This window comes from Haliotis rubra, unplaced genomic scaffold, assembly GCF_003918875.1.
Source record: "Haliotis rubra isolate DU_JTF1 unplaced genomic scaffold, ASM391887v1 Scf1737, whole genome shotgun sequence".
Taxonomy (NCBI): Eukaryota; Metazoa; Mollusca; class Gastropoda; order Lepetellida; family Haliotidae; genus Haliotis; species Haliotis rubra.
The window spans coordinates 31045-44965 of record NW_025765711.1 but is presented as its reverse complement, the minus strand read 5'-3'; the positions used below and the strand labels follow the sequence as shown (position 1 = coordinate 44965).

At 39.0% G+C, this 13921-nt stretch overlaps 1 protein-coding gene across 1 annotated transcript in view; it reads left to right on the top strand.

Annotated features, from left to right (window-relative positions):
- The window catches only part of LOC124272850 (antiviral innate immune response receptor RIG-I-like), a 33429-nt gene extending 20286 nt beyond the window's left edge, over nt 1-13143 (top strand). Inside the window, exon 10 of the mRNA XM_046708070.1 lies at nt 13057-13143. Coding sequence (XP_046564026.1) covers nt 13057-13143 — 87 coding nt within the window. The remainder of the gene's footprint in view (nt 1-13056) is intronic.
- Nucleotides 13144-13921: the final 778 nt, after the last annotated feature.

The window sequence follows — 13921 nt, the reverse complement described above, 5'->3', positions numbered from 1 at the left end:
TCTGTGACGGGTCATAAACACTCAGCTGAAGTGTCTCTTTAAAACGATCACTGATCAAGGAATTGCTTCTTCTGTGCACAGAGTGACACATACACCTGTCCACACAATCTATTACCATTGAAATGAAAGCAATAGGGAAATCGATATTACGGTAGATCGAAACACTGTAACTTATACACACATTAAAATGATTATGAATGATTTGAAGAACACTGACGGTGGCAATATAGCCACAAGTATTCACTGTTCATTACCATATACTCATGGTAAAGTTTGAGTTGGATAGATGTGTTGATGTACCACAGATGTTTGAATAAATACGACAGATATAGATATGTGGTAATATTTGACAAAGTTATGATTGTACAATTTCCTAACAGGGTAAAACAGTGACAACAATGTTGTGGTTCTTAAGGTTCATGTTTCTAAGAGACATTTTATGAGTAATATTTACTGACCTGAATATGAATTATTCCACCTGTTCTCCCTTTTAAGTAGATTATGTGAATGAGTCTTAGTGAATAAAAAATATTATAGTTTATATGGTAGTGTGGTAGTGGAGGTTTGCTTATGCTGATTTGTCAGATTTGGGTGGTACTCGGCGACACCTCGTAATTTCGAGCTATCCACCGTTGATTAAGGAGAAAATTGCAATAATTTACTGACTGAAAGAAACATGTACCCCAATGTTTCATTTAAAAATATGTTTATTTATGTTTTAATCGCGAAAACAGTTTCTGTTGTCTGAGCTGTGGCCATTACGCATACTGCTTGAACTCACGTGACCTTTCCTCTCGTGGCACTTTTTAACCGCCAGGGGGCGCTGTTTCAGCACAACGCTCAACCACACACACCTCGTGTAACAGGTGCCTATCTCGCCGACAATGTCCTTCACTGGCCTTCCAAAACGCCTGAACCCGATCGAGCATCTATGGGACAAACACCTGCAGAACTTGGCAACGCGTTGTGGGGGGAATGGCGAAGAATTCCCCAAGCAAAAATCCGACGACTTGTGAAATCATATGTAGACTGTTCATATGAACGCTTGACGCTTCAAATATATTTCTTTCCTCAACACAATTTACTGAAAATGGGGAAATTGTAAATATAGATCCATATTACAGACGAAGAAAAACCAAGGTCTATGGATAGTCATTTTTTTTTGCATATTACAGACGTTAGCGATAGATGGTAATGTTTTCATGATGGCTTCCCAGGTTGCGTGTCTACTTGTTTCGAACTCCCAGCCTTGCCCAAAGCCTCCAGAGAGAGTAATGACGAATAGTACTTTTTGCTGAAGGGATGTTGTCGTACATCAATGCCTTTGTCCACAGACCATCTGCACCACACAGTCTCACCTGGGACCTCCTCGGCAACATTTAGAATAACGCACTTTTTTTAAGGAGAAACATCACGACATCGACGGTAACTGACACCGGGAAGCAAGATTTGGCAGGATCTCTACTGAAATAGCCAGGAGACTGATGTAAAATATGACATAAGGAGAATTGTCAGGTAACGTTGACCTTGCACCATGTTTGAGTCTATGTGACCATATGTCATACAACGTACCATGTTTTCCATTGGATGGTCTGACGAGGATGCTTTTCTAAGAAATTTGACTCCACGTGTCTTCAAACATAATTTGTCAGAGTAGATCATATATTGATGTAAAGTACGGGACTTGGAGTTTATTTAAAGCTGCCTTGTTAGCGTGGTTTCTTACACATGTCTTCTTTTAACAGTTTTGTCGGCGTGAACAAACCTAATACCTATAACGTATGCTAGAGGTCCTGGCAATTATTTAATATCCGTAAAGATACAGGTTAGAAGTAGGCTCCAGGAACCCATGTTTGACGTAGAAGGCGATTAACGGGAGCAGGTGGTCAGGCTTGGTTGACACACGTCATCGTATCCAAATTGCGGATATCGGTGCTCATGCTGTAGGTCACAGGATTGATCACAGAACTCGATTATTTACAGACCGTTGACTTGTAGCTGGACTATGGCTGAGTGCGGCGTTAAACAACAAACAAACAAATAGAAAATTCAGTTCGCATTGATACAAAAGTTCAGATTTGTTACATGATCAACTTTGGAAACAAAGTATTCTTTAAAATGTCATAAAACTTCTGTATACGTAGTGTGTAGTAAACAACGAAATAATAATTTCGGCAAAAGAAGAAAATAATAGACGTTCAATATGCATTAACAAATTATCGAAACGTTACTATATATTAATGGTTGTCTTTACCTTAAAATGAGTGTATCCATGCTAATCACCTGCAGCCCATGGGTAGAAATGTCCTTTACTCATTATATGTAGTGATTGTTCAGCAACGGACAACGAAAGCATTTTCGAGTATTACGTTAAGGGCAGGATGTGTGCGATGAGGAGTTTCATGGGGTCTGTATTTAATTCCTAGTTTATTGACAGTACACACTTTGTTTTCTGGAAAATATGTTTACTATGGTTATTGTTTCCAAAGCTTAAGCGGAAAATCTAAATGATTTCTGTTTCGCAGCTCGGTTACGTTCTGTAAGAGTATCAGCATATCTATCCTCCTGGTTTTCATCACAGTGATATACGTTTAATGCCTGCATCATTTTTTCCTACAACATGAAGATGACACGAACTGGCAAACTGAAATGTGTTCCAAGCAGCGGTGGGGTAGCCCAGTGGTTAAAGAGTTCGCTCGTCTACGCAAAAGACCCGGGTTCGATTCCCCACATGGGTACAATGTGTGAAGCCCATTTCTGGTGTCTCCCGCCGTGATATTGCTTGAATATTGCTAAAATGGGCGTAAACCTATAGTAACTCGCTCCATGCAGCGTTGATGAGTTGATTGTCTGGTTCAAATTCGATTATGTACAGACCGCCGCCATATAGCTGGAATATTGCTGAGTGCGGCGTAAAACTAAACTCACGGACACACTCACTCCAAGCAGCAATAGCGCACTCACTGCCTCAACTGTCTGGATTATATACAGTATCTCGGGACATTCGAGATCGAACAGCGATATTTCCTACAAGGAGTAATGAGGTCTAAACCTGGAATAACGAAATGAAATAATGAGGGAGTTTGTCAACGTATAATGACCATGTGTTGACAAATTGAGAATACATTTGTGTGATCTCAGCAAAGGTGTTACGTTTCTGTTCTTAAATTTGGATTAACTGTACATCCACATATTTTGAATAACATTTTGTTCTTTGTGGTCTGTACAAAACTAAACGAGTTCTTTTTTGGGGGGTCCTGTTCAATATTTTCAATTACGACAGGAGTTCGAAGGCACGTTTGAATTGGCTGCGACACAACAATGTGCAAAAAACAGCTCGTCAGGTAAGGTGAAGTTGGAAACAAAAGAAAAGCCAGACATTTCATATGTATTTCATGTGCTCTGACATTGCACTTACTGTCAAAAAACAATGACCAACAGTCCCTTCCCTTACTGACCCTGACGAATGTGCCACTTTTTTCACAACATAATGTTATCATTGCTGTTTCTTTATTTCAGGTGTCTTGGTCGTTTCTAGATAAAACCTCAGTGACAATTAAGGTACCGTTAATGCTAGACATGTAGACAAGGCTCTTTGTAATAGGTAGAATAAGTAGTGACTTGCCAGTTGACACATATACTCGTTTCCCAATTGCGCAGATCGACGCTCATGCTGTTGATTGCTGGATTGTCTGTTCCAGACTCGATTATTTACAGACCGCCGCCATATAGCTGGAATATTGCTGAGTGCGGCGTAAAACTGAACTCACTTCCAGTGGTATCATGGACGTGGGCCCCAAAACAACGATTCATCAGGAAGTGGGATGTCAACTCAGAAAGGCAGCGTTACCCATGACTTAAGTTCAACACTCCCACATTAACCAGGAGATCCCCTAACGAGTGATACCCAGCGATGAGTGTAACTATGGGGAATCCTATATTTTGAATGTCTGATACATTCGGCACAAGGAATAACATCACTACACATTTACCCACATAACCGTTTCGACTGTCAAACTGAACAAAACTGTTTTTATATCAAATACAGCAATAGTATGTTTGAATACCAAGAAATATCAAACTATTACATTAATTTTTTTTTATTATAAGAATACACTGGAATAAGAAACAAGGCAAAAAAGAAAATAACAATAATGCTTGATCTAAACCCAGTGCTGTATAAGTGGCTTTGTTGGATGTGGTTTACAGCATCTTTCTAGTGACTCATACGGTAGCTTAGCATTTTGTATACTCCCAGGAGCTGGGAAGGAAACTGATTTACACTGATCCGGTGACCGGAGTAATAATGTGAAACCTTTGAGCATGCTGAGGAGAAATTTGACGCGGACTAGTTCACACATAATAGTTACATTATAAGTTGACGGCACGGGATCGGTGGGTAGCCTAGTGGTTAAAATGTTCCTTCGTCAAGAACGTGGCAGAACGTGTGAAGCCCATTTCTGGTGTCCCCGCCTTGATATTGCTAGAATATTGCTAAAAGTGGCGTAAAATACTCACTCACTCACTATTGGTTGTCGCAGCGAGTGAGATTTCAGTATGAATCGTGGCGGCACATTGCCAGACTCTGGTTTAATAACAGACTAACACCTAGTCTCTGAAAAGATCATATTTTACAGAAACTGTTCTTCAAAAATAATCATACAACATAATGAAAGGAGCCCAGAGACTTTCTTCATTTTCAGAAACTGTGGTAATCTAGACTTGCCACATATTCTAGACTTGCATGGGCTTTCTTTGATATGTTTGTTTCAGGGTCAGTATGAAAGATTAGTTTGATAATGGTTTTCGTACTTAGTTAAACCGAGACCAAATTCGGCTTATGGCTGTCCTACCACACTTTATTCCCGTCTCGAAAGCAACAGGTCTCTTGATCTCGCTCTTCAATTTTCAGTAGAACACGTGATACTTATTACAATATCCAGGCTGAGACAGTTAGCTCAAAACAAAGGCCATTTTAAAATTCGAGATAGAAAATGCAAGTGATGAACTATAATGAAAACAAATCAGTTGAATCAACGGTTGGTCTTCCAACCAAAACTCCATGATGCTGACATCATCAATTATTTGTAAACGTGGCATTAGGAAGTCATCAACGATTCACTCATTCATTCAATCTGTGTTCATAATCCATAGCAGCAAAGACATTCGTGATACACATATATCTCTGTGTCCTGGCAGAATGTGCACACCGCCCACGGTGTCTGAGAATAATTCCGTATGAAATGTAATCCAACCCGGTGTTGTACCTGGGTGAAAATGAACTGTCATGAACTATAACATCATTCAGATACATAAATAGCATTTCCGTCTCTACCGAGACATAATCAATTTGGAAATCGAGTACGAAGCTTACGTAAAGCGCAATAAGTATAAGCGATGTTGATTGTGACAGAACAAGAATAGGTATTTAAGCTGGTATTATTGCTATATTGAGCAAAGACTTCTATTGAAGAACTGTACCCAGTTATTTGTAACTTGTGTCAGGGAAAATTCAATGAATAATGTCTGTGGAAGAAATGGTGTTAACTGTATTGCTTGATAATGTCTGACAAATAATCTATTTCCAGATAAGATTTTAATATAAGTATTCTAATATCTCATCATTATATCCTTTTGGGTATCTGGGTTTTAAAACTATTGCTTCGTATTGCTTTCATGGTGGTTTACAATTGGCGAAACTTTGTTTTAGAATCAGAAGGAGTAAATCTCTATTTTTGTCTACCATATCATCCACATATGTACGATGAATATTGGTTATTGCAAAAGCAGGCACGCCATACGATTTAACACTCATTCTGAGACGATGAAACCTTCCCACCGCCTCCATCGTGTACTGGACAGAGCGTCTCCCCGGTGAGGTCGATTGTTCGATCCCTTCGCTGTGTGATACAGTATTGCATCAATAGATGATATTTGTTGTTACTCATGAATTAAAGGTGATCAAAGGGGTCGGAGTTGATAGCTAACCCGCTCAGCCACCGCGGGAATCTGAACTTTACTAAGAATATATGTTGTATTACACTTGGAACATTTTACACAATAAATAGCACTGCCACATAATAATAGCATGGTGTTTCAACGTTTGAATTGTGTAACGCCATATAATTTCCTTCTTTTTTTATAATGAAGATTATCCACAGTAAACCTTACTTACCCCTCAATGTACCAGAGTATAGTACAATTGAAGAGCAGTTATTTCTTGATGTTTTAATCACATTCTTCAATGAGGCGTGTCAAGTTTAGCAAATGAATCCCCAGACTGTCTAATATATCATTTTTAATTTTAATATCTGTCATTTTCTTGATGGCCCCTTCTTGCTATGGGCGTTGGCCTTGTTAATCCATACTCCACTGTTCTGATCAATGAGGCATCTGACTAATGGGAGTTAATCCATGCTGTCCTCTGTTACAGCACTCACTGCACACCTCCTGATGTATGTCCATAACAATGTAGCGGCGGATTTACAGAGAGATCATGGCAATAAATAACGCTACAACCAGCCAATGGACGATTACAATAGCTCATCGGTAACTTTCTCATTATGAAAATGGTATAATACGACTGACTGGGTATTTGTGGTCCAGTGACTATAACGTTGCTTCAGCAATCATTGCAGCTTTGACAATAGTCCTATCGAATGGAGACTTATATTGTGCCATGACGATTGATTTTTTATAATATGGTGATGATCAGCTTCCAACGTTGAGACACAAAACATCGGAAAACATAACATTCATTAGAGCATGAAATGAATGCGAAAAACGATAATGATTTTGTGTCCTAAGTTTTTACTTTTCTCACGAGTACCATGTCAAAACATCAACAGGTAAAGGTTCTTTGGAGTATTTGACGCCTGACTTGAGTGAGTTTAGTTTCACGCCGCACTCAGCAATATTCCAGCTATGTGGCGGCGGTCTGTAAATATTCGAGCCTGAACCAAACAATTCAGTGATCAACAGGATGAGCATAGATCTACGCAATCTACCAAGTCAGCTAGCCTGACCACCCTCTTAGGACAAGCATGGGTTACTGAAGATCAATTCTGGCCCAAGTATTCACAGGTGTTAAACTTCATAACCTATTAATACCTGACAGAAGACAGGTCACGGCACGTGGTCCCGTGCATAGGGCTCAGGTCACAAATCAGGTGAAGTTAAGCAACGTTGGTCATGGAGAGTCTTGGATGGGTGACCGTGTTTGGCAGCTTGACTCCTGAGAGTTTCTAGGCCTTCAGTCCTGTTCACAACGAAGCAAATGAGCTGCATGTGGTCTCACCTTCGGTAAGTGAGTACCCAGCAGAAAATGGGTACCCGATGGGATAATGTCATGTAATCATGACCCTCTAACGCCTAACAGGCAGCTTGGGTTATCCTGGGTAATAATAACGAAATTGTTTGGGCGCTTTGAGCATACATTGCATTGGACTCTTGTTATTATCATTATTTGAGCAGATTTTTCCACGTGAGATGGTGTAAGTGTTGTAAGTGGTATGATACATCTGCAGTCGTCTCAAAAACAACCCTTAAACGTATGTCTATAAATCAGTCTATTGAACTTTTTTAAGACGACGGGGCAGACGAAAATCAAAGAGAAAAGTGATATCTTGACATTTACTGACACTCGTTTAAGATCGTTTTTCGTAAAGTGACAATTTCAAATCTTTCCAGACAGCCCGATTAGTATACTTTAAAGTTCACTGTTTCTTCCGGAGGCAAAGTGGGTCTATTTGCGTGAACGGCTTCGCATGCGTCAATGTTTATTGCTTCGAAACAGTTAAAAACCGTTGAGTCTTCATCCGCGAAACAGTTCTCAGAAAACATGTGAATTACAGTATTATTAGAATAGAATTTAGTTGACGTTAAACGTATCCTCGGTAATAAAATGTTGCGTATAGATTTACATGACTGTAGCGAGAAAGAAATTAAGTAGGAGAAAGATTACTCAACACGGATTTTGACCTTTCTTTGCCTGAAAATGTAGGCCCAATATGGACATGATCATCACAAAGCATTGGCTCGACAATAGCCTGGGCAAAGTCTACATAAGTGTCCTGCCACTGTCATGTACATTACTGTACCATATCGTGTTTAAGACAAACTGTACAACGAAGAGGACAGTTTTCATGAATGAAATGTTCATTTTCTACATAATTTTGAAATTTCATATTATTTTGCTTTATGTATACTTTATGAAACCGTGATTCGGTTAGAGTGAAAATATGCTTAATCGAAATTAACGCAACGTAAATAAATATATGAAGTCATACATTTTATGAACATAAAAATACAAGGTAAACGCACGTTTAAATTCAAATGAAAACACTAAGTAATTTTGACATTCGCTTGAGGGGACGGTTTCAGATTTTAAGTGTTCCTGAAACGATTATGATGGAAAGAACTGAGTGTTGAAACTAGTTTAACTGTTATTTGATTACTACAATCTTTAAACTGCAGCCATGCAGAGAAATATTACTATCAAGACCACGATCATCCAGCATGTCGTCAAACACTTATACCATCAGCTTGTCAAAATCAGCTTTGATCACGCAAACTGTCAGAAAGTTCGCTTCTGTCAGAACGCCAGAAACATCATTTTGATGAGGTCGTAATGTATTAAAGTCACGGATAACAGGTGGAGCTTTACTTCTAAGTACGTATAACCATGGATAAATTAAACACGTTCAAGATCACAGTGACTGTTTGGTTCTATACTCCCGTACTGAATGATAACATTTGAAACCAAAGTTCACTAGTATTTCTATACTGCGCATGTACGTACTCTCACATGCACTTGCATTCAGCAATCTATTTCTATGATACATCAAGTGTAATGAGATATTTAATGGATTTATATGGATCGTTCCCGGCGCAGGCTTAGAAAATGGAGATTGGACCTACATGCACAGTACAAATCTATTTTTACACAACTATTCACGAAGATTGACATCTCGCTTCCTGTTGGTCTTTAAATAGCTATGTTCATCCCCGATGTAGTCGCGCAGTCGCTACGTTATTTATCGTTGATGTTATCTTCTTCCGCCACCACATTGTGGACGTGTTGGGGAAGGCATGTATGCTACGGTAATGGGAGGTGATCTGTAGGTGATGGCATCGATGTAGAACAATCCTGTTCATCTCGCTGTTACCGTTCAGTGTCGTTAATGATTTTGGAAGATGCCCTAATGGGAGGATATTGGGTTAGGTGGATGAAAATGACAGACCAGCATGGACGTTACACATGCCAGAATAACATTAATGATGCAGAGATGGGTTGGTCTTTGGTTTGAGTCCTAGCTATATCTTGATTACCAGTGAAGATCCGGGATTGAATTGATCTTAAGCAACCCGTGCTTGTTGTAAGAGACGAATAACAGGGTCAGGTTTTCAGACCCGGTTCACATATGTCATGCGTAGATCGATGATCATGCTGCTGATCACTGGCTTATCTGGTCCAGATTTGATTATTTAGATATCGTCGTCATATAGCTCGAATTTCATTTTTTCGAATATTTTTATTCATCTTTTTTTTAGGTACCAAAACATGACATCAAATAACAGCAAAATATAAACCCATTTATAAAGATTTTGGCATTGGACCAGTTGAATGCAATCGGACCAGAATCCAACAAATTTGGTAAAATTACAAGAAGAGATGGCATGCGTTCTCTCGATATTGTAAACTTTACTTATTTCCTTTCTGATCAAATCGAAAGCTGGCGTACATGTATAGATTCGTACTTTAAAAACAGTATTTTTGACAACTGTTATCAGGAGATTAAGGACATTTTCTTCAGAAAATCCAAACATGATTTTCTTCTTATTGATATTCAATGTGCTTTCTTGTTCTTATCCGAGTGAAAACTTGATCCCACTTATATCTGTTTCAAATTCATTTTCCCATTTCATTTTACAGCTATACATATCGGAGTACTTCTCAGATAGAAATATGTAGATATCTAATGCAAACATGTTCTTGTTCGATACATGTGCTTTGATGTCCGCAATTTTATGACGTAAGATATATGTGTTTCAAATTCATTTTCCCATTTCATTTTACAGCTATACATATCGGAGTACTTCGCAGATAGAAATATGTAGATATCTAATGCAAACATGTTCTTATTCGATACATGTGCTTTTATGTCCGCAATTTTATGACGTAAGATATATGTGTTTCAAATTCATTTTCCCATTTCATTTTACAGCTATACATATTGGAGTACTTCTCAGATAGAAATATGTAGATATCTAATGCAAACATGTTCTTGTTCGAAACATGTGCTTTGATGTCCGCAATTTTATGACGTAAGATACATACATTGTGATTCATTGTTAATGATATACTGAGACTCCTACCCATACTCATCATCGTGTATTGGACATGCATTGGCATAATTACTTAATATTCTTTATATTTCTGATATAGATAAATCTACTTTCACTCCAAACAGATTGCTTCCAATCCAGTCCAGATTGTTAATGGTAACTCGGTTTCAAGCATGTTACGAGACATCTGTAGATTCATCATAGAGGCTAACTCCATAAACTGACTCGTAAACACAAATCTAATTAATGAGTACCTATTCTTGTCACGTTGTGATCACTGTATCTCACTTGTTCATGAATCTGTTTAATATCATCCCGCGGAAAGATGCCAGAATTGATTTCCCCTACATAGCAGAAAATGTTATTTACAGTTAACAATTCGCTTTCATCAGGGTACATGAACTTGCAAGATGCCATTTCACGCCCAGTTGTTCTCAGACAGCGTAGGCGGTGTACATACTTCTGCAATCACGTTATACGTATCAAAGGCTATTGTTGCCGAGGATTCGGAACTATTATCAGAGGACGTTTGAGCGTTTTAAATTGCTTTCTTGTTCCCTGAATACAATGATCGCTGTTGTTACAGACACCTTCTGTGATTTCAAAGCATTAACTATCCGTGTCCGAGATTATATTGGACTGATTGTGCTAGATTGTGTTGATGGTCATAAAATGAGAGGATAATTCATTTACAGAATCCGCCATTGTTATCCCGCACCATTCTCATGTATGTATTCATTCAAGGCAAACAACGTACATAGCGTCCCGCATGTGTAAAAAGCTCAGAAAAAGTAAATTATGAATTATGTTATAATTTACAAAATGTGCTCATCCATACCAACCTCTTTTAGACCTTGTCATACATAGTGAAAAAACAACTACTTACCGAACCCTTAAAACGGCACCACTGTATCGCATTGTAAGCATGAAAGTAAGCATGCATTCATGCCATGACAATACTGTTTTCGGTATGATAACACTAAATCTTCTCCAGACATCAATCAAATAACAGTTAAATCGGTAACGTCCATTTTGTATCATTAGTTTCTCCATCGACATTAAGTATTTGGCAACTGGTATGTTCGCCATTGGATTGGCGCGAACTGCTATATATCGAATAGTAACGTACCCACATGTTTGTTCAATATTTGTTTTACTAAGTGACCAGCTCGAAGCTATTATGAACATGTGTATGGGGACATGTGGATCTGATCACCTCGCCGGAAGGGGTAATTAGATTGAGTTCAGGAGCATATACAATGTAGGGTCCATTGTGTTACCTGAGATGTACATCACAGAGACCTTGAGCAAAGTCTGACTGGCATGTCCAATTTGTACATGAAGAACAAATACTCTAAGAAAAAATAGATAGTTAAAAATGTACGCGTGTTGTCAACGAAATATGTTTACACGGAGGATCGATGTGTGCTTATCAGTTGTATGTAATATCGACAATATAATTAGGTTGTGTTTTATTAATAACTATCATGATATAAGACCATATCCTAAATGATTATCAATGCGGCCAAATAACATCATTATGTGCTCACAAGGGTAATATTTGACAAAGGCATATTTGATAGTCTATTATATTAGATGCTGCCTCATGATCACGCTGCAGTGGACAAGTTAAGAGAACATGTTTCAGTCACACGGTTTGCCTGACAAGATTATGTCAACAGTTTGATATTAAGCCATGTGTCATACTTGTTTCAGTGTTTTGTTTTGAGACTCAAAAATGATAGAAGTATTTTTTGGCAAAAATAGAAAACAAGCGTAGAGAAATGAATCTGTGGAATGCACTTGTAAGATCTTGAACTCTTTGGGTTTACCTTTGTAGTGTAAATGTTTACAGGAGTATACCTTGGTGCTTACTATGCTTCCGAAGATGACACATGTAAGAAATACAATGGATCTTGGTATTTTCATCAAATTAGTATGAGCCACAATATATAGCGCTGCCATTATGAAACGACACACAGTATTGTCAGTGTGATGAAGAAAGGTGGACTTGAAACAAGGTGCCAATATATGATTGCTACATGTGAGGTGAGGTGAGGTGAAATTGGGTTTTACGTCGTGCTTGAGAATATTTCGCTCATATGACGACGTGCATGCGTGTGTATGTGTATGTGCGGCTGCTTGTACTAGCCCAGACTGAAGCTGGATTTATAGTGCTAGCGCACTGAGATACCATGCCGCAGTGAAGCATGAATACCCCACTCAGACACATTATACTGACTCCGAGCCGACCAGTCCTTGTTGTACCCATTAATGCCGAGCGCCAGGCAGGTACCAACAAGTACCATATTTTAACGTCTTTTGGAATGACGCGGTCGGGGATCGAACCCGCGACCTTCCGCTCTCCGGGAGGGCGCTCTAACCACTACACCACGGAGGCGGTCTTGCTACATGTGAGGTTATGACAGCAAAGATTTCCTTCTCGTGCATTATTTAAATTACGTCATGTACATTTATACATGCGTTTTGGGTGACGTTACTTCCCCATTTTTTTATTATTTTTATTACATACCTTGTCAATATCCGCATGATACCGTATAAGCGGTTGGTCATATGAGTACAAGGGCACGCAGGTTGTGTGTCTTCTTGTTTCGAACTCCCTGTCATGTAGAAAGTCTCCGGAGAACAATGATGTACGGTACCGCTTACTGGAAGATTGATGCTATACATCAATGCCTTTCTCCACAGGCCATTTCATTACAGCGCCTCACCAGGGACATCCGTATCAACTGGCGTAGAAAGACGGCCTATCGCGACATCATCGACGGTAATTGACACTTGGAAGCCAGATTTGGCGAAATGGGACTATATATAGCACAGACAGAGACAGGTTTTAACCTGGCGTAAACTCTGTTGTGAGAATAAATGTAAGGTAATGTTGAGGTGACCTTAGCGTGTTCTAAATGGCGTTCTCAGGCTGTTTTGGTACGCATAAAGACACTGTCACTGTCTTGGGAAGAACTTTTAATGGGTACAACAAGGACTGGTCGGCTCGGAGTCAGTATAATGTGTCTGAGTGGGGTATTTCTGCTTCACTGCGGCATGGTATCTCAGTGGGCTAGCACTATAAAACCAGCTTCAGTCTGGGCTAGTACAAGCAGCCGCACATACACATACACACGCATGCACGTCGTCAAATGAGCGAAATATTCTCAAGCACGACGTTAAACCCAATTTCACCTCACCTCAAGTATGCTTAACACACGACAGCTTCATGGTTGAGTGACATATCGCGTATAACTTCAGTTTCGTTGACCTTAATAATTCTATATGACATTAATACTGAAACTTCCATAGGTAACACCTTTATTGTCCGGATCTATCAAGTCAACGTCTTATCAATTCTTCATGGCAACACTGAGTAAGCTTCTTGGATTAAATATATCTACACTTTCAGATGTTTATACAATTAAGAACCTATGTACAAGGTCAACAATACAACGAGGAAGCCAAAAGCATAAAAATTGTTCTCGTCACGATTTGGCTGAAATATTGCCGAAGTGACGATAAATTTTAACTCACTCACTCGAGTCTGCTTCAAACAGAGATTTCT